Genomic DNA, 21,735 nt, shown 5'->3' on the forward strand with positions numbered 1-21,735 from the left:
AGACATAATATCCTATAGAAAAAATAACTGTAAAGCAAGCATAGTCCGTGCAAAGGAGTTATTTAGGAGATGCCCGCTACAATCCATTGTTAGTAAAAATCTACCACAAAGCCCTAATGTTCATCCTGAGATATTGAAATTGGAGGTGTACTGTATTGTCGTAACGCTGTGGGATTAGAGTTAAACTGTAATTCAGGACCATGTTGGTTATCAAACAATGGGTCTTAAATATTCAGTATCCACTTTTGATATGATAGCGTATGACGGCGGCAGGTCAGACAATTTTTCAGGAATTAATTTTCTGGAATTAACGCTGCCACCTTGGGACTTCAACAGCCCATGGATGGCAACGCTGGGCGTATATTGGGCCGCGTACAACAGTAAACAAATGCAACAAAGAATGAGACCATAAAATGAAAACCGTATCACTGTCTTTTTGTTTATTGCATGAATTATACATACTTCCAACTGAACTGGCAGAATGCAATATTAGGCAGTGGTGGAAAGAAAAATTGTCCATCAAAAGCCTTCTTATGTATACAAGATGCCAAAAATAGCCAGTGGGAAAATTCGGAATATAACTGTCTCAAATGATGGATTAAGATATAGAAAGAAAATACTGTTTTTTTTTTTGAACAAGAAGGAGAATCAAAACTTTAATACTTGAAATGACAGCGATTCTTTTCTTAACAGAGGGATGTCATTAATAAAAGGAAAAATTGTGCCTCAAGTCTTTTGTTTTCTCTGGAGTTTAAAAGTACTTTGTCCTCATATAGAATATAAACCTCTGCATCAATACCAATCAAATGTTTCAACATCTTTTTTTTTCTTTTTTTGAAGTCAAATAGCATTTGCTAAAGTTGTTTTTTTTGTTTTTTTTTTTACAGTTTTAATATATATTTATATATATACACATATAAATTCAACTAACTAGAGTTCTCATAGAAAATGAGAAAAGCTGGACTTTATCGCTCTCACACAACGAATGACTGGCAAGCATATTGACCCTGCCGACCCGTCCTCCTCTCTGAGCCAATGTTAATACAGCACAGACACAAGACTCCTCACAAGTGGTGTGCTGGTTGCAAACGCCCGACCTGGTTCATCTGTCTGTCTGAAAAATGTCACTCAGCAATTGGTTGGATTGGATCTAGCATAACAAAACCATTTTTAAGAACCACATGAACAAGTGGAGTCCTTTATTACTACAGGCTCGACTGGCTCATAGGCAGTGTTTCAATTGCGATTGATCCAGGTCGGCTCCGTCTCTATAAAGTTACACAGTTCCCCAATAGAGCCCAAAATCAGTCCTTATTTCCCATGCAAATGCTGAACACCATCTGTTCTCCAGTTTCATGTTCACTGAGCAAGATGAACTGAAGATTTCCTGTCAAAAGATGGGTGTCAGGATGGAGAGTGACGCCAGGAGAAGAGGGAGGAGGAGGAGGAGGAAAGGCTGGTGGAAGCAAAAGGAAACCTGCTCTTCCTCAAGTCAAGAAACGCCTAAGTGCAAAATATCCCCCCGCTCAAAGAAACAAAACAAATAAACTAAACTTCACCTTGGGTTTTCCAATGAGATACATGACAAGACAACAGCTCTTCCACCAAAAAAATACACACTCAGTGCATGTTTTGTCTGTGTCTCAAACTAAAGCATCCCTGATTCAAAGTGCACTCAGTAGTGGGGGGTGGGATGGAAAGAGGAGGGAAGGGAGTAGCTGAGGGCAGCATGTAGAGTGATGCAGCATGTGGAGATTTAGTAGTCCTCTGGCAGCAAATCGGTAACAAATGCAACTAACTGCTCAAGCTCAGGGCCAGAAATCAGTATGAAGCTGGGGCGATGAAGTGAGGGGCACTGGGGTTTCCGTCTCTTAAGTTCAAATGTTAAAAGGAAGTCACATTTTGGTTATGGTTTGAGGGAATGAGTCTACGCCCTTCCTCCCTGCTGAACCCCTCTTCATCAGCACAGAAAGCCCGAGAGCAAGAGGTGTGTTACTAAGGGGGGGGTGTGCTGGTGATGTATAGCTTACTACAGGGTGCCTAAAGTTGGAGGTGCTTGTTGCCATACATGCACAGTACATAGCTCAGGGCCTAGGCAGAGCATATACGTAATGAATGGACAAACAGGGACCTCCAAGTGGTTTATAGGGATGTAAGCATTCACTAAACCTCTTGGTACAATTCTCAAAAAAAAAAAAACAACAAAAAAAAAAAAATCAGGATTCTGGAAGTGTGTATGCAGACTGTAGTCGCCATGTGCACACTCGTAACTGCTGGGAAACCAGGCGTTTCTGTCACTCTGCTTCAACAGCATATAAAGTAAATGTACGTGTTTGTCTGTGTGAGATTGTATTTGTGTAAGGAAGAAGAAAAAAAACAAAGAAAAAAAAAAAAAAAAAAAAACACACCCCAGGTCTGTGGCTCGTCAGTAATTGAGTGTGCCAGTGTGTCAATAGTGCTTGCCTATGTGCATCAATTCAAGGGCAATAAAGTGTGTATATGTGTGTGTGTGTGTGTGTGTGTGTGTGTGTGTGTGTGTGTGTGTGTGTGGCTCAGGAGGACATGCACTGGACATGGTCTGGGCCTCCTTCCTCTTCATCAGAGGAATCTGGGGAGCTCCAGGACTCATCTGTGTCGGGGTCTGCACCCTCACGGCGGGCCTGGATCAAGACGAAAGAAGAAGAGAAACGGAGAAGAGGCAAACTGAGTCCATTTGGGCATTGATGATTACAGTACTCCTAACTAAAACAGTATGCAAATATCTTACCAACATCTTTTACAGAATCTTGGGGGTTGCTGAATCAAACGCATTTGATGAATGCCGGGTTCAAAAACAATAATGTGCTTCAGGCCAGATTCAGTGACAACATTTTTTAAATTGTGAAAGTGCTAAAGACATTGGCAAAACTTAATTTTAGTATACGCTACTGGTCAAAAGTTTTACAATACTCCCATTGTTCCAGTTTTTATTGAATATCAGCACTTCAAGTCCAGTGAATAACCTTAAATGATACAAAAGGTCAAAGGAAAACTGCCCCAGATAAAATAAATAAATAAATAAATAAATAAAGTTTAGGTCACCAAAAACTGAAAAATCATGTAAATCTCATAGAAAACTGTATCCACTGTTGGAACAAATTGTGTTATTTCACCCTCTGATGCATTATTAGGACAATACTGCACAGCAGGAAGTAGATATCCTGACCTTTAGACCCTAGATCGGGCCAAGCTTACATTTCCTGTAATGCAACCAGTAGGATCCTTTTGTCAGACCCTGCCTGCCCACATCTTTTCATCTCCCCACCCCAAAACATAATCAATGTTTCCTAGGGTTGTTATGGTGTTCGAGCGCTCACCCTCGGGGGCCGTCTGTTCCTCATGTGTCTCATCAGGAACCACAGCAGCTGGGTGTCGTACTGGTCGCCGTGGCGCACGCTGTCTTCATCGCGCTCCCGCTTGTTTTTTTTCATCACCTTGGCAAACACAGCACATCCTTAATTAGAGGTGTGACTGTGGTAATGAAGACTGGTGCATGTGCCATAAACATGCCCCTGAAACTAAATTCCATTAATTTTCCAGGACTTCTCATAACAAAGCTTTCTATTTGTTGTGCATCCTGGGTTTCTTTTTTTTGTAGTTTTGTATCATTACACCATGTTATGGTAATATTTTACTCATCCTAACCTTTGTGATTACAGACACCGCAGTAACGCCACACGTACCCCTTACAACAGCGTACAGGGCATTGCAACATGAGGCAGTAAACTATGCAGAAAAAATATTCAGACACGAAAGCAAAATACAATACAGAACAACAACAGAGATTACGAATTAATGGTTTATACAAATAAGTAAAACTGGGATAAATATCTGTCTGATCCACCTGTGTTCTGATATCACATGGACTATGTTGTGAGGCTGTTTGCCACGATGGCACTGTGTCTCTATGTTGCTAGAAAGAAGTAGGTACAATGTTACCATAACCACACATAGGATGAAAGAAAAGAAAAAAAAAAAAGGAATAAAATAGAACAGAGCAGAATACCTCCTTTAGACCCTTGAGTCCTGTGGGGCTTTCAGCAGTGGGGGCCCATAGTTTGATGTCGTGGTCCAGCCCACTGGTGGCCATGCCAGGCAGATGGGGATGAGGCTCCAGACAGTTCACCTGGGGTTGTTGAGAGTAGGACTGAGATGTAAGTATGAAGATGAAGGGAATTTTTTTTACACATAATATTCTTGGGGCGAATGTCCGAGCAGCCAACAGCTCTACCGTTTGAGAAAAATATACGTATTTCCCGAGTCATATTTGAGTCCAACAAATATATATTTCTATATTATATACATTATATTATACACTTCTCTCTTTGACTCACCACTCCTCCTCTGTCTCCCTCCATAAACTGGACGATCCGTGCAGAATACTTGTCCCATAGGTAGATGTGTCCGCAGTCACTGCCACTGACCACAAACTCACTGCATGGCCCATAGAAGTTAACCCCCTTCACTGGGAGGAAGAGGGGATGATGGGAGAGGATCATACGGGAAGAATAATGTCCAGCCAACTGCCAGATGCTGATAAGTGTGATTTTTTACAACTGTAGCTAGGTACAAAAGGTCACTAATTTATTACTGTAGCGCTGTAACTGGGCACTAAATTTAATACCTGTTGCATTATTGCGGTGTCCCTTGTATCTCCTGCGATAGTCGGCCCCGTCGCTGTGGTTGGAGTCAAACAGGTAGATGTCCTCATCATTGTAACTGGCCAGGAGCTCTAGAAAAGACAAAGAGGGTCAAACAGTCATTTGCTTCATTTCTTTTAACGCTATAAAGGAAGAAGATGGTCTGGTCCTTTTACAACGTAGAGATGATTCTGACAAGCTTAGCTAACTTGTTTATCACAGAAAAAAAAAAAAAAAAAAAAGAAATTAATTTGACTTAAATAAATTCCTGTAACTGGTACTAAACCCGACTTTACCTTTGATCTGCAAAGATGAGACACCCTGATGCTTTTTATTCAGCGAGAGTAGACCTGATTCGATTCGAGTGTCGTTGATATTGCACTGTGGCCACATCAGGGCTAAGAGGGGCAGACGCTTTGGCATTTTAAGACAATAATTCAAGCAAGCGTCAAGTGCAGGCCCCATTATTCTCAATAAATATTTCTAAAATACGTTCATAACAGAGTGAGAAATTACGAAAGGACAATCAAATTGAATTCAAACATAAATTTGAAACTGGATTACGGAAATTCTCTCTTTTTTTGCTGAGTTTATGAAGGGGAAATGCCTGATAACTATTTTACGGATTGAACACTTTAAACATTACATTTTTCTAAGAAGTGTTTTCATTGGGCAGGTGATTTACCTGTGCCATCATGACTGTACACAAGGCAGGTTATGTTGGTTTTGGACTCGCTGGATACCAGGTGTGAAGGACAAAACTTTTTCAGTACACCATTGTTATCATTCTCATTAATCTTCCTCTGGTCATAGATCCTGAAGAGAGTGAGAAGAAGAGAAAGTGAAAAAAGAATTAAGATGTAACATCTAAGGGACAGTTAGCAACAAGATGCATTTTTTAAAACTGCATCCCATTTCCGTTATCAGTAAAATAAGTAGCATTAAAAAACTAGAAGCCGATTCCTACCTTACATACTGATCTCTCCCGCCCACGGCAAAGTGGTGTGTCTTTGCTGGGTTGACGAAGATGGTGTACAGCCCAACTTTTTTATCACCCTCCTTTACAACCACCAGTTTACTGCCACACAAATGTAAGGAGACACAAAGGAAAGACGGGTTTGAGCTACGGCAAACAGAAAAGTCTTAAAAATCAAGAGGCTAATACGGCAAATACAGGAAAAGTGTCAGAGAGGAACTTGTTTAGAATTGGACGCTGACCAACACTGACTGAAAGACAGGATATTTGCGTAACAACAGTTACAGTGAATAGTACAGCCTAAAAAAAAAAAAAAAAACGACAGTTACATCATGACCTGTGACTGTCTCAACATAAATAATTATAAGCTTCACTAAATTGTTATTTACCTCAGTGCTACTGTAAAGTGGTAACCCACTTATGCTGTTGAACAAGATATACAGTTTTGACAATCGTTTTCACTTCTATAGGACGACTACATTTAAACTGGGTAAACTTTAATGGCATCGCTCACTTGGCGGGACGGTCTAGACGCAGGTCAATGCCAAACACTACAGCGTCCTCTCCGGCAGACAGAAAGGAGCAGGGCGAATCTGGCTCGAGGGCCAGCTGAAATAAAAATACGCAGATAAAACACACACAGATGAGAGACTGGACTCCATTAACAGGCCGTCAGAGTCTTAGATATATCTACCACAGCTGCCATTTATGGCACAAACGCCTCAACACTTTCATTCGCACATACAGTACAAACACTCACCTTGTGTGCCGCCCCTTTATGCTGTGCTACCCGCTTGGTGTTCTTGCAGCGCTGCGTGGCAGAGAGCTCGGCCACTCTGATCTGACCATCTCGGGCACACATGGCCAAGGTGGAGTCTCCGCTGTGAGGCAGAAACTTTGCCTACGTACATTAAGGGCAGGGCGAAGACTCATTTTAAGTTTCTGACCACCATACACTGTGGTTAGTCACTCACTCAGTCACTTCAATCTGTGTCTGTACCCTCTTGTCTTGCAAGTTTTAAAATTTACTATTGACAATATGAAATAATCACTGCAATTTTCTTTCCCTTTTGGTTCATTCCTCTTACCATCACTCAACTCTAGCTCTCCGTTCATCTGCATCTTTGCTCAAGAGGTAAAGATTTTATAAAACACAAATAGGAAATTTATTTTTCCTGTGGCATTGATTTCCTGCTTTTCTCTCGTATAATAACACTGCATATTGATATATCTTTGGCATGCAATATAAAGGACGATAGTGATGGACATTTTTAGTTTTCTGATATTTGACTGACTAACAATTAATAGAAAGATGAATGGCTGATGAAAATCCTCCTCACTTGCAGCCCTGCCGTTTTCCCATACCTGAAAGACATTGCTCTTGTGGCCACTGTCAAACTCCAGCTCAGCATGACGGATGGCCCAGTCCCAGATCACCACTCGCAGGTCATCGCTGCCTGACGCCAGGCGTGTGCCTGAGGGGTTGAAGTGCAAAGTGTTGACGCAGCCTGTGTGCTTCTCCAGGTGGCCCTGGAGCTCCAGCCTCTGCACGAGGCCTCGGGCTCCACACACGCGCCTCACAAACTGGTGCGACTCCCTTCCGATCTCCCTGGAGCGCAGCGAGGGTACCGCCCTCCATATAGGCCCACGGAGGTCACGGAGCTCTGCTCCCAACCATGCCTCCATAGCCTCGTCATCGTCTTCGTCATCTTTCTGTTCTTCTTCTTCATCCTCATTGTCATCCTCATCTGAGCTGGAGGAGTGGCTGGTGCCCCCACCAGGTCTATTTCTCTTTCTAGCGGCCCTTTTCCCTCTATCTTTGTCCTTGGCCCTCTCTCGTCTGCCTCCCTCACTTTGTCTGTCACCATCCTCGGTCTGGGAGTAGAGGATGCTGCCATCCATGCTGTCTGTGTCCTCTTCCTCCTCTCCCTCTCCGTTTGCACCTGTTTCTCCTTTCACATCTGGCATCGGCTTGTCTCCAGATGCCTCTCCTGTTTCTTTGGGAGCTACAGAAATAGGGAAATCCAGAGCCAAGGAGAATAAGGTTAATACAGCACTGTGTCATCGGGACACTCAGCCGAAGGTTTGCACCTGCTGCTCAAATTTCTACTGTAAAGTGTATCAATACTAAGTCCCATCGGGCTGTAAAAAAAATTAGAGAAAATTCAACTCCAACAATGTTATGAATAACAGACTGTCCCAGAAGTAAACATATGTGCATATTTTTTAATTTGTATATAATTAAATATAATTAAGCAAAGTCTCTACCATACCAAACAATGTTAGCAGCGTGATTCTTTGTAAGGAGCTTTGAAGTTAGAAGAGTGGCCTTACCATCTTGAGAAGAAGACTGTGTTTGTCCTTCTTTGCTTCCAAAGGCATCTTCCTCCTTGTGTTCATCTTCTCCAGGCTCCTTTTCTTCAGAGCCACCTACTTAAACCAAAGATGCGCTGTGATTAACTGTCAGTGCCAAGGAGCACGACAGCTCGCACAGTTATGCCCTTGATAAACAGTGGAGTTATTTTCTAGCACTCATCCTTTACCGTTAAGCGCAGCGGATTTGCCGTCAGCCTCAGCCATTGTCTCTTTAGTCCTGCGTCGACCCGAGGGGGAACCTTTGAGTGTCACACACACACACACAATTACAATATTATGGTCGCTTATTAACCGAGCTGGCAAGCGCCCAGATTAAGAATTGGACAACTCGCATGCACAAGTAAGCAGTCACCGTCGCTCGCCCTCGCCGGACCGCCGTCAACAACCGACGCCGCACCGTGTGCGGTGGTGCACAAGTTACCAGCTAGCTCCGTAGCTTCCGAACCACCAGTCGGGCCAACGTCTTACCTGTCAACCACTGCACGCACCGACATAAACAAAACCACCTCGCTTCCTATCTGGGGCTCGCGGGCCCGCCTGGTGTCCTGTTTTTTTTTGCCTTGTGATGTTTAACGGTGCACTCCCCTCCGCGAATAAAGCGTGCTCGGCTACCTGGCACCGTCGTCAACGTGAGGCAACGCTAGCTAGCATCTCCGAGGCTAACAAATATCGAAACTAAAGTAGTACTCCCGGGGCTGCCTGACAGCCCCAACAGCTGTTCGTCGAAATGCGAGCGAGCAGCTAGCAGGGCTTGTTGTGGCTAACTAGCACAGCTAGCCTTACCTCTGTTCGAAGGCCCGACGAGGCGTACTCCTCAGTTTAGTCCTAATCTTTACTGCAGATTTATTTTCTCCACTTCGCCGCTTAGCAGTTGAGCTAAGTGCCTCGACGGGGATTTCTTTGACGGAAAACACACGACATTAGGAATGCGTGCATAGAGCTTTTTGTAAAACACAGTTCATAGAGCGAGCTAGCTGCGTTCACACAAGGTTGACTGCTCTGTTTATATTTTGACGGTCCAGCTTCTTTTTTTTTTTTTTTTTTTTTTTTTTTCGTGGCTCCTTTTCCGGTGTCGTGCTCAGTTCGGTTTTGTTTTTTTTCCCGGAGGTTTCCAGTGGATAATACCAATACTGATACTAATATAACAACTAGAAAACCATTAATGATAATTATAATAATAATACTGATAATAACAACAATAATAATTATTATTATAACAATAAAAACAACACCAATAATAAGAATAATGATAGTAATTTAGCACTTATTCGTTAATATCCATCGAGTTTGGAGGTTAAAGGATGATTTATTTTAAGTAGAAGTATATTTTTTAGTAGATTTCAGTAGATTATTATACCTAAGTAGATTTTGACCAGAGCCATTTCTGCCCATTTTGGTGCCACAGACGCGACGTCAGCTACCACCCATGAGACGTCCGATTTTTTTCCATTGGAATATTTTCTTACAATTATAATAATTTTTATAAAACCTTTATTATTTAAATATGTTACTTCCGTTCTGTGTCTGGCCATCAACAGCATTACGTATTATCCGGGTTTTAACCATACTCAGGATATGATGAAGAACACAACCTGATCATTCATACCTCTGTATGATTCTAAAATGATCATCTTACCGTCCATGTGTCTTTGATGCTTCTACATTACAGAGAGTCTCTGTCATTTTAATACCGAGGAGCTTGTTTGTTATTAATATGAGACTTTCACTTAATGCTGTCCGGGCCTCTGAATGTGAGTCCGATATTCGCTCTCCTTTTGGCTCTGTTCTGCTCTCTGCCACGGTGACCCCCCCCCGCCCAAGGGCGAAGGACACACAAGAGAGGAAAGACACACATTGAGGGGAAACGTGCTACAGATCCAGAAATGCGATAAATGCAACAACAACAAAAAAGAACATGCAAATACAGAAAACACATGCAAGAGTAACTGCTGCACTGGCAGTGCCCCGGGAAGCTGGGTACTTTTGCCTATAAACCTAACCTATCCTTTTATTCGATTTTGATATTTTTTCAGGCCAGAAAGTTTTTTTTTTTGATTTGTCAAGCATTTCCATAAATGTCTGTGCTTCCACTCTTGTATGTGTTGTGGTATTTGTACCTTTAAAAAACTTTTTTTTTTTTTTTTTTTGTCTTTTTTGTCCAGCTTCCTTCTCCAGCTGGAAACAGGGTTGATGGGAGCAGTGAGAGTGGACCGAAACAGTAGAGTCCCAGGCTGTAAAACCAAAACTGAAAGATGCTAAAACGATGGGTTGACCTGAGGGGAATTGCAGGATCAGGTGATGATTGTCTGTGGGTTTTTTTTTTTGTTTGTTTTTTTTATTACAATCAGCCACTTTGACATTACACATAATCATTTGCGCCACTGTTAATACAAAATATATTGACAGGTGTACTTGAAGTACTTTTCAAGTTTTCTTTTCTACCTTTTTTTTTTTCGTACCTGATCAATGTCTAAGGAAACATCTGCCCACCCTCCCCCTCACTCAGAGTAAAACATGACGGGACCCCTCAGCTTCCTTCCTGTGGCTATGCCATTGGGGCTCACCGACAGCGACCTACACCAAATCCCATGGCAGGAGGATGTCCTTCTCTGCTGCCTCTGCTGGTATCCCTCGTTTCTTTTCTGTCCGGTTGTACCCATAACCACACTGAAACACAGAGATCACAGCTTCCCAGGATACACCCCACAAAGCAACTCAGATTATAGTCACCCGTCAAAGCTTTTTTCCATAATCCACATGGAATGTCAGCTGAGAGTGGGAGACTGCGAGGGGGGGGGGGCAGGACTCTGTAGCACACACAGTGCCTCGGAATAGGTGCTGAAATTTTTCGGTCGACTAACCGATTGGTCGGCTGAGAGGACACTAGTTTGCTAACAACTTCAACAATCGCTTGATCGCCTAAATCGTTTGTTAAATAATTGCTGGTAGGTAGACTAAACGATCCATAAAACTGTATTGAAATAATAATCTACAGATGCATTGACAATGTAACTCATCATTGGTGGTAGCCCTATAGGTGAAATAGTCCATAGCGTATGTGAGATGATTTTTTTATTTTTTTTTTTTATTTTTTTATTTACGGCTTTAAACGGGAGCTTCCTGTTTAAAAGTTATGTCAACCTGAAATCAGGTTAACGTGGGCAGATACAGGCCGTGTAAATGGAAATACCTGTCACCACAGCTACGGCCCCGGTGTTGATTGAACGCCTTTCTGATGTGTGTCCAAAAATAAATAAATAAATAAAAACAAACAAAAAAAACAAACAAACAAAAAAACATTAGTAGCTTCACTGCAGGTGTGAAAAGTGGCCGGTCATTTCAGTAGTGGGAAATATAGATATAAAAAAACAAAACAAACGTGAGAGTTGCGACCACCTCCGAGGAAACATCACAGAAGAAGGAAGGGGAAGTTGACAAGGACAGAGGGGGGGTTTGGCGGCTGTGCGGCGCTCTTAAGCTGCAGCGGCGCCCCGCGTCCTCAGAGGCGACGCTGGAGCTCAGAGGGACCGGCGAACGTCGCCGAGCGCAGCTTCTGTCATCATGCCGATCACTGGTCTAAAATCGGGACGAAGTTTTTACGCGTGGCATTAACCCGCCGTCTCCCCCACTCCCTCCGACAACATGGAGTACTGGAGGCAGTGTGCGATGTGGCTGATCAGCTGCAACGTGCTGCCGGCGAACCACCGGGTGACTGCGGACAGGGCGCAGGTGTTCGATCTGGCGCAAACCCTGCGGGACGGGGTGCTGCTGTGCCAGCTGCTGAACAACCTGAGGCCCCAGACTATCAACCTGAAGGAGATCAACCTCCGGCCACAGATGTCACAGGTACACTAGTCTTTTTTTTTTTTCTGCGCAAACCAGCTCGCGGAGAGACGGAGAAACTGGAGAAATGCCGGGACTTAGAGGCTCGTCAAAATGAGTGTTGGCGGACGTGGAAACGCGCCGTTACAGCAAAAAAAAAAAAAACAACGTGTAGTGTCAGAAGTCAAGAGCGGGCGATGCCCGCCAGTCTAAGTTCATTTGATCATAAACAGGCGCTCCAGAGACAGTTCAAGCAGTTGGCCTATGTCAACGCCAGATCATGGCTGCTTATAAACACTGACTGTAAGATGTGTTATAGTATGCATGAGGTAGGTCGACCTAAAGCAACAAGTTGGCAGCTGCTCTGCTTTTAAAAAAAAAAAAAAAAAATAAGACTGTGGGAGGTAAAAAAAAACAGTATGTCCGGTCCACATGATGTCTCTAAACACACCAGAGGGGAAAGGTGAAGCCACGTTAGCATATTGTAAGATTTTCTGTTTTGGAGCAGCAACTTCAGGGAACAGCAATGAGTGGAGTCCAGGAGCCTTAGTCCAGAGTTCTTACATGTCGAATGCATAGGTATGGGAGGAGGTTTTTTTTGGTTTTTTTTTTACCCTTAGGTTATTCCATGAGTTCAAAACAGACCAGTAAATTGTCAGGATTTGCAGCTTAAGGCGAGCTTGCGGTCACGTTTCCATCTGTCACACTCATCAATATATCCAAGTCCAGAATTTGCAAACACAGAGCCATCTTCTTTTCTTTGGCACTCGTTCAAACTGATAAGTGTCACTGTAATCATTAAGGCCACGGAGTGACCCCTGTCAGACTCAGACTGGGGATTATCTGGACGTGGACCCGTCCTCGCCAGTCTGCTTCTTCTGAATACGATCATTGACCAAAACAGACTTGCTGTGCCCTGTTTCTGTGACTTTATAACGTCTACCCTCGAATACGGGAGGGCGCGCTAAACGCCCCTCGGCCTGCGAGACCCAAATGAATGGCCCAAGGTTTGACCGAGCTCTCTTTACTCATCGTTCCTCCTGCTGCCACTGGAGAGGCCTGATAAAATCCTCACTTTGATCCACCCATTAGTTGGGAACTCTGACTATTTGTGCAGCAGCCTTGCGACTGAGTTTGAACGCTCGGCCCCTTAATAGACTCACAATAATACACATACAGAAACTACACATTATTATTGAAGAATTATGTTCTCTACTACAGATCACTATCTTGGACAGGATGATCTTGCAGAAGAGATTTTTTAAAAGGGTTAAATTAAAATAAAATTAAAACATACCAACTCAATGTCGTGAAAAGCATCTTTCTTGATATAACCGAGACAAATGTTTATCGTCAATACATCTCCTTATGCCAATAGACCCAACAGAAATGTGCTGTTGTTACCAAAATTGTCACTAACAATTTTCATGGCTTTCTGTAATATGTCACTATAAGAACAAGACTTCCTGTGTACTGACTTGTACTCACTTCTTTCAAGAAACATTGCAGGTGACTAGATCTTTATCAGGCACACTTTTAAAAAGTATGATGCATGTGACAAATGTATTATCTGGTCATACTCAGAAAACAGTTGATTCCAAGTAGAGCACAGTTTTCTCGCATTTTAATCTAAGGTCAAAGGATGCTATATATGAAGCACCCACACAAAAGATTTTTGACATAGTTAGGTCTAATAATTCGCCATTCGACTTCACATGGTTTGTTTTAGAGAGATGAAATTAAATTGAATTTTACTGTCCACACACTGCCATGAATAAATGAAGACGTCTAGCAAAAAAGACTTAACTTTGCCCTCAAAAAATCTTCGCTGCAGCCAGACATTTGGTTTCACTCTGTCTTATAAATTGCAGTGTTCCGTAGGTGCTTTGTCAGCGCACGTCCGCTTTTCTTTTATCGTCTTGACACACAGTGAAAGTAAACACAGGGCATAACGTGCCAAACAAGGGATAGCCGGAGCCTGCAGCTGTAGGCCATCTGACTACGGTTGAGAAAAGCATTTGCGCCAGATTCTAAATGGCCCTTTCATTGTGCCCTGCTGACCTGAGATCTTGGGAAGTGGAAACAAGGGCATGAAGGTAATGGACTGGAGGGCGAGAGAGCAGTGGACTGTGATGAAAAGGCACCCAGAAATACTATTTTTATCTCCCTGTATGTTAGGCCTTGGTGCGTGCAAATACAAAAAAACATGGGGTTCATAGAAAACGTCTTATGTATGGATCCTGAATGAATGGGCACTCGATATGTTCTCAGCTTTCTTACATTATTTACTTTATTTTTTCCTCGGGAAAACAAGAGAACAACTGATATCCGAGGAAATCTTTTGAGAGAGGCTTCCCCATCCCTAAATGCATGCTGCTAACAATCAACATATATGACCACAAACAAGATGATAAATAATCCTTCACACAATAATTTTGAAAATACCAAGAAACATCTCTATTTTAGTTTTTTGTTTTTTTCACCAGTGAAGCAAAACATGCTCTATTTTACCCCCAAAAGTAGATGTGAACAAGAGAATTTGCACCAGAGCTGTGGCCGTATTCAGGGGCATGAGGCCGGTGGCGGTGCAAAGCCATCATGTTTGTGCACTTCCTTCGCAGACAAACAGTGCCCCAGGGGGCGGTGGAGTAATTACAGGCGCCTCAACGATGAGCTGATAAAAAGGGGCCTATCTGTTCTCATGGATCTTGTTACAGCTCTGTCATACTGTTAATTATGACATATTCAGCTCCTCAGTTTAATCGTCACTTAATATCGTGCTCGAAAGGGCAAATTGTGCTGGTATGTTTGTTTTACTGCTTGGATACTTGACTGGACGTTTTTATACAGCAATATATGTGTAAGTGAATTTTTTAGTTGAAGTGGCCCGAGCTTGACCCAGACCCCAACCTTGAACCTTAACCCCCTAAAAGTATTCACGTTAACTGTGCAGTATGGAAGTTGTTCGACTGCCCTCTTCCTGCTGAGACACAGATCCTAGTCGGAAGTGACACCAAGAGTACGCATGGTTAGTGGTTTTTTCAATTCGCACTGTGAAACTTTCAGTTTTCACTTTCAGTTTGTGGGGTGTGTGGTACACCTTCAATTTTAGAAAAAAGGTGTCTTGAAATTCCCTGAGCTCTGCTAATAATGTAACTGTACCAGAGTTCTATTTACATTAAAACAGAATAAAGTTGTTGGTTAATTCTCCTAAATTACATAAAAACATGTCTCTTAATAAGCGGATAGTTGTAGGGTTTTATTCTTGCAGGTTTGGAGATTTCTGCTGCAATCCCAATACGACGGAGGTGAATTGAATTTAATTTGTTGTGCCCAAAACGTTAAAAAAAAATTACATTTAAAACATTCAGCAGCAGCAGCACCTCTGCAAAAAAAAAATGACTGTTGCTTTGCCAATAGTCCCCTGAACACAGAGTTCAGGGGACCTGGCGTCTGGTTAAGGTGGTAGTAGTCAAACAATGCTACTTTTAGGTAATTAATTTGTGAAGACGCACCTCATTTTCCTCGTCAAAGACAGCAAAAAGCAAAGAAGGCAAATTTGTAGTGTTTAAAAGCTAAAATGTTTGCATGGCTAGATATATATGTGTGTGTGTGTGTGTGTGTGTGTGTGTGTGTGTGTGTGTGTGTGTGTGTGTGTGTGTGTGTGTGTGTGTGTGTGTGTGTGTGTAACTTTTAGGTAAATGGTTATTTTTAGAACTATGGAGAATTCATTGAACATTTTATCCCTAACATGATTCTGGAGAACGAAAAAAGGCACGATATACTGTCGAGACAAGGGATAATAAATTGATTGACTGAGTGTAATTTGTTGCTCTGTGCAGTTCCTGTGCTTGAAGAACATCCGCACATTCCTGACGTCTTGCTGTGATGTGTTTGGGATAAAGAAGAGCGACTTATTTGAAGCCTTTGATCTCTTTGACGTTCGAGACTTCGGAAAGGTAACAGCCGCATCCATCGTTATGTTTTTCCTGTCACTAATATGATGCCGTTCTTGCACGATGGTCAAATTTCTCCTGCTCTGTTCTGATTTCTTTTCTTCTTTTAGCCACCTTCCTCTTTAGTCACAATGATTTATGACAAGGCTATGAGCTTTTCGGGATCTAGCACCCTTACAAGCTGTTTCACAAGGAAATCAATTTGAGGGCCCACATTGCCCGTTGAATTCATCTACCACTAATCCTCGACATCTGCTACAGCCGAGTGATAATGAGGCTTGTACTGGCTGTCTCTAATCAATATTTCAGTTTGCAGTTTTTCTCAGAGTATTAGACACATTGTTGGGAACAATGGGCCAGCTTTTGGGCATGTGTGACACAAACACCAAAGCTGCGTTCCAGTTTGCAAAGCAGCTGGTCACGCATCAGGCGAAAGAGCCTAAAACGTCTCACCCAAGATGGCAAAAAAGGAAAAACACTCTACCTTTTCTACACAGTAGTTCACAGTCTAGCTTCGTGACTGCAATTAGCCTATTTAGTGGTGATTAAAAAATGGAAATGACTTCATGTAACAAAACATTTTTTGCAGTATTTTCAGAAGGCGCTTGAGATTAACGTGAGCAGCATACACCCAGGGGAGATCCAAACTCGGTCGTACCTGTGCTTGTGTTAAAGGTTCTTGCAAACCATGCATTCTATGTCATAGTGGGGTAAAAAGTAAATTGAACTGTATGAAGAGAACTAGAAATAGTTGAAAATAACTAAACTGTGTTGATTGCATGACTGAGTTTGCACGTTTGCTCAGTTAGCAGCAATGAATCTGAACATTTTAGAAAAAAGAAGTATAACGGTTAATGTAATGTAACTAATATATCCGTCACATATGCACACTGCTATGTGATATAAACCTTGTGACATAGAGCGAGTCCGAGGTGTGTGTGTTTCCTGTGACGGAGGCATGACTTGTGCGTTTGTATGAGTTTAATAGCATTTAATTTTTGTCCAGCCGTGGCCCTGTCTCGCATTTTTTCCGGTGCGCGTCTGAGGGGATTGGTCGACTCCTTTTTTTATTGCTGTGGTGTTGTGGGAGCCACACAGTGCAACCAGGTCAGTGGGTTGGTCGTGCGCTCCTCTTAGATGCTCACTGGACTCTTCACTCGCAGCACAGCAGACTGATTTAACTGACTGCTGAAAGAAGCACACTCACTCTGAGCAGCCTTATTCCCACATTCCACATTAGTTCAGTGCATTTGGTGCTTAACTTTGCCACGACGCCTTTAGGGTTGTCAGAGTATTTATGGGCTATCCACGGGGAAACAAATGATTATTTCTCCCAACTATCGCAGTGTATTTTCTTTGTTTCAATCTGTACAGAATATCTTTATTTTTATAATTCATTAAATCTAAATTACAGAATATTGCGTGCAGTTTCCCACACGGACTCTCTTTTCTTTCAGTTCAGTGTGTTATGTTCTAAAGAAGCTTCCAGTTAATCTGGCCGCTGATAATCCCACAGGGGAGGTGCTGCCTGCAAATATGTACAGTACATCCAAGCCAGGCTGCATAATCTCAGTCATGTTCAAGTGTTGTCCATCAAACAAACAAGCGTCCGCAGGGGGAAGATTGCACTGCAATCTTTTTTTTTTTCATCATTAGTTAAAAATATGGGTGTCTGCAGGTTTAGCGACTGGGCTGGATTGGCTTCAGAAAGGGTTGTACGGCTGAACAAGAAATGCTCAATCTCTTCCTTATTTTCCAGAACACATCCAAAAGAGAACATCTCAAATCTCAGTCAGTCTAATCCACTTGGGTAGAGTTGTGCCAACTCGGCCCGTAGACTGAGCATTAGTCCACTGAATATCTAATGAGAGCTCTCCAACCTACATTCGTGTGCTGGGTTACTACAGGCCTCACCCCGGGCAGCCACGCTGACTGCATGCAGCAGCCTGGAGGTCTGAGCAATAACGGGATGAAGCATGACATGTTTATTTCTTCCCTTAACTTGAAATAATATCAACCTCTTGACTGTAAAAGTAAATGTTTGCTTGTTCTAAATTCAAGTGGACAGAGAATATCATTTTATGTTGTATGGCTATTGTGGCTATTGTTTTTTCTCCTTCTTAGAGAAATAGTTTAAAATTTTTGTAAACGCTCTTACTCCCTTTTACAGGGAGTCGTGTGTTCATTTCTGTTTCCATTGTTACTCTTTCTTCGCCAGCTGTTTTCCCCTGTTTCCAGTATTTGTGCTAAGCTATGCTAATCGCCCGCTGGCTATGGCTGCCAGTTAGCTTGTTCTCTTTGTAGCGTCCAGATATGAGAGAAGTGTCAGTCTTCTCATCTAACTCTAAACCATTCCTTGAACAGACTTGGAAAAACTGTCTGCATGCAGAGAGTATTGTTGTCTGTTCAATCGGCACCATCATTGCACTTACAGGTGGGGAAAGACCTTCTGAAATGTCGGGGGTTATAGACTTTTAATTCATAATTCATCAACACCCTATAGCTACCCCCTTTTTGGGTGCCATAACTCTGGTTAGTGTCAGTGAAAACTATACTAAGAGTAAATGCCCCCAGCGAGGAAGCCCTTTTAGTTCTATCCCGGGTTCTTTTCAAAATATCAGAACTACCGCATATATCTCAACTTACCCTACAGTATTCTTTTCTTTTATTGCAGTGTGTACTCACTATTAGAGTAATGTAGTTGTATAATATAGTATTCTGTGTGTTGTATAGTAATGTGTGTATGCATGTTTTGTAGTAGTGTGCAAACCATTTGTTGTCTTATTTATTAATTTAAATAATCATGAACAACAACAATAACGAGAGACCAGCAGACAAACAGAAAGACACAGAGACAGAATGGTCTTCAGGAAACGGTCATGAAGGTCTCACCTCTCTGCATCAGACACTGAGTTTGCGTGAGTGTCTGTGTTGGTGTGATGGTGGGGGTGAAGTCTGATGAACAGATCTGTACATTACCCGAACACTGATGCGTCTGAAGTCTGCTAAACACAAATGAAACGGGAGAAGAGAACTGATTTGAATTTCAGCAAATGAAAACTGTGCTATAATAATCCTCAATGTTCCTTCACCAAGGCCTGAGCAAACAGATGAACCACAGGATGTTGTAATCAACTAGCTGACATTGGGGCATACAATACTGACAGCTCTCACAGTAAACAGATGCTCTAGGAGACACAGTAAAAGACCATGATGTTGGCATTAAAAAGACTGTGCAATGTGTGTTTTGTGTGTCATTACAAACATAGCAAATTGAATAATTTCATGCTTTGATCTAAAAAAAAAAAAAAAAAAAAAAATCCCAGATTAGCAGAGAACAGCAATTCATCTGCCAGTTAACTTGTTCACTATATAGTTTCTGGTATGAAGAGGTTTCTAGTAACAACACTGCAAAGTCGGATTTGGATTTACAGGCATGATTGAAAAAGTTAGTAGATGGGTTTAGTTTTAACAGCCTGTCTATTCGCACTTTAGCTCCTCTTCCTGTGTGAATGAGTGCTGTGGCTTTGACAGAACCCAGGTGTCTTGTGACATGAAAAAAATCCTGTTTGTAGTGTGAGACACCAGCTTTAAAAGTGCATAAAGCCTCTGCATATTTTACGAGTTATTTATGGCAGTTTCTTTTTGTGTCTTTCCTGACACAAAAAGAAAAATCTGCCTTTGAAGTGAGATTATTTTGCTTGTTTGCAATGCAGTGTTATGTACTTGCAGCCGTAAGAAAATCCTGGAATTGCTGTAAATTATAAAACCCATTACTTTTGATTTGAGAACATTAACATACGTACTAAGAGAAAAATGATTTGATTCCTGTGGTGTTTTTTGCAAAAACTTTGTTATCATCAGTGTAAATTTCATTTTACTGCACACATCACACCTGTTACAACTGATTAAAAATAAGATAGTTTAGGCTGATGTGTGCAGGACTTTTTTTTTTCAAGTGTAGTGATTATATTATTGTAAAATATGATAACTATATAATAACTGAAGAAGAAATAGTAGAATATCAGTTCTTCAAGGGAGAAGGAAAAAATCGATACAAATATGCTGGAAAAGTCAAACATTTGTTTACTTTGTGTAATGAACTTTTAAAACTTTTAGACTGTTAAAAGTCTGATGATCTGACACTCAGTTTAAGACACATGTGACTTAAGAAGCGACCCCACAAGCTGCACTGATGTCCACCTGCTGTGGTTAGCCACTACTTACAAAGGGTATTTTAAATCCCCACCATGAAAAAAAAAAAAAAAAAAGACTAAAAAGAAAAGTCTTAAAACAATGTCATGAATCAAATGTTAATGTCTGTCACTCTGCGGAGGTCAGTCATTTTGCTATCCAAAAAGTTAAAGCTTATATAATCTGATTTTAACACCAAACACACAGCAAGTTGAAATCCAGCCAAGAATGGTCTTTTTTAGGTCCCCAAAACACAATAATGTGTTCATTAGATTTTTGTCAGTGCTCTGTTGATTATATATGCACCCGACAATAGCAAGCAGGCTCCTCTACCAAAGCAAAGTCAGTGAAGAAAATGCAGTAAATAATGCGATAAACACAAAGTTGTGATCAAGAATTCATTATTGGCTACGTAGCAATTATGATGCAAAACTTGTTTGGTGCAACTTGATGTATTATTAATGTTCTTTGCAGCTGTGGGAGTTAAATGAATCTGTTGTTGCTAGCTTGTTTTGCACACATTAGCCACTGCTCTGCATTATCTCTCTCTCTATTATTTTTTGTGTCGTTATAAGATGGCAGTAGTAGAGCGAGGACACGAAATCAGGGAGACAGATAGACAACAAAGGTCCTTGGCTGGTTTTGACCCGAGGACGTTGCAGGTCACGGTCGGTATTTTAACCACTGAGCTACGAGGGTGCCCCTCAGTATTTTCATAGTTGTAGCTAATGTGTTGCTGCCTGTTGGGACACTGCTAAGTGTTGGGGTGTGTAGCAGATGAATGCTAGGTAGTTACAAATGTGGTATCTAGGTGGTTGCTAAGTCATTGCTAATGTGTTGTTCCTAGTGTGTTTATTGGTTGTTGCTACATGGCTTCTATGGCCTTCGGGGTGGGTACGATGGCGTCAATAAGTGGTTGGTTGGAATAGCTGATAAGCGATAGCTAGTTGGTTGCTTTGTTTTTATTAAGTTGTTACTACGTGGCAAATATGGTTTTCAATGCATTTTCTAAGATGATTGCAGTTGTTGCTTGTGCATTTTCAAGTGGTTACAATGGCTTACGCCGTTCTCATGGATAACATTTCCATGTTTATGAATTGTGAGCATCGAACAACTCAATAAAAGTACTGAGCAGTGAAAACACTTTATCCATTAAATCCTAAATTTTAATCACTCTAAAGAACAATTTGGCTAATGACAGGCATCCATGTTTTGTTTGGTTTTCGGGCAGTCTATATCTGGGCTTGGAGAAAAATATGTGCTCCGCAGCTGTTAATTACGTCCTAAATGTTGATGGGAACAGTAATTACAAGTTGGAAACTGGTAATAACAATAACTATGGCATTAGCCTAGCAAGCCTCCCCCTCTCTCTGTCTCTGTCTCTCTCACATTCTGTCTGTCTCCTCTACCTTTCTCTCCGTCTCTCTTTCTGAGCCATTCATAAACATGAATTGACACACCTTTGTTTCAACAGGTTATGGACACTCTATCCAAGCTCTCCCACACAACAATTGCACAGCAAGCAGGATTCAAGTAAGTCACTGAGTGTTAGAGACACACAAACAGACTTGGACGAACTAATTTTATCAGGTGTTGTACCTTATTACTGGACATGTTTTTTCGGCAACCACTGAAGAATAGGGGAGTTGCAGATCTCCGTCTCAGTAAAATTAGGCATGTGGCCCCACTTGCTGTTTTTTTTAAAGCTGCATGGGTAAATCTGTTTATTATT

The 21,735-nt window shown here is 41.8% G+C and overlaps 2 protein-coding genes across 10 annotated transcripts in view; one reads left to right on the forward strand and one right to left on the reverse strand.

Annotated features, from left to right (window-relative positions):
• Positions 1–431: 431 nt before the first annotated feature.
• Positions 432–9,047, reverse strand: dcaf8 (DDB1 and CUL4 associated factor 8). Of its 2 annotated transcripts, none has more exons than XM_040143243.1 (13): positions 8,815–9,047; positions 8,199–8,270; positions 7,990–8,085; positions 7,021–7,661; positions 6,416–6,556; positions 6,170–6,264; positions 5,647–5,757; positions 5,365–5,495; positions 4,664–4,771; positions 4,374–4,504; positions 4,046–4,165; positions 3,357–3,473; positions 432–2,660 (listed from the first exon to the last, which is right to left on the reverse strand). In XM_040143243.1, the coding sequence occupies exons 2-13, from the start codon at positions 8,233–8,235 to the stop codon at positions 2,553–2,555; spliced, it is 1,836 nt and encodes a 611-aa protein (XP_039999177.1). In that variant the 5' UTR covers positions 8,236–8,270; positions 8,815–9,047; the 3' UTR covers positions 432–2,552. The 2 variants fall into 2 exon arrangements, with proteins under 2 accessions (XP_039999177.1, XP_039999178.1); XM_040143244.1 differs by lacking the exon at positions 8,815–9,047 and adding an exon at positions 8,500–8,778.
• A 2,503-nt stretch (positions 9,048–11,550) lies between these two features.
• Positions 11,551–21,735, forward strand: part of LOC120798656 (guanine nucleotide exchange factor VAV3-like) — a 57,569-nt gene continuing 47,384 nt past the window's right edge. For all 8 annotated transcript variants that reach the window (XR_005708731.1, XR_005708733.1, XR_005708732.1 and 5 more), the window contains exons 1-3: positions 11,551–11,877; positions 15,696–15,812; positions 21,478–21,536. Coding sequence is in view for 5 of the 8 variants with exons in the window: in XM_040143110.1 (XP_039999044.1) it covers positions 11,674–11,877; positions 15,696–15,812; positions 21,478–21,536 (380 nt within the window). In the remaining 3 variants the exon portion in view is untranslated. The remainder of the gene's footprint in view (positions 11,878–15,695; positions 15,813–21,477; positions 21,537–21,735) is intronic.

This window comes from Xiphias gladius, chromosome 14, assembly GCF_016859285.1.
Source record: "Xiphias gladius isolate SHS-SW01 ecotype Sanya breed wild chromosome 14, ASM1685928v1, whole genome shotgun sequence".
Taxonomy (NCBI): domain Eukaryota; kingdom Metazoa; phylum Chordata; class Actinopteri; order Istiophoriformes; family Xiphiidae; genus Xiphias; species Xiphias gladius.

Excerpts from the sequence above, each read along its gene's own strand:
- dcaf8 (XM_040143243.1), bottom strand. The coding sequence starts at position 8,235 with ATGGCTGAGGCTGACGGCAAATCCGCTGCGCTTAACG. Across the intron at positions 8,086-8,198 it reads CAAATCCGCTGCGCTTAACG|GTGGCTCTGAAGAAAAGGAG; the intron begins GTAAAGGATGAG and ends TGGTTTAAGTAG. Across the intron at positions 3,474-4,045 it reads GACTCAAGGGTCTAAAGGAG|GTGATGAAAAAAAACAAGCG; the intron begins GTATTCTGCTCT and ends GTGTTTGCCAAG.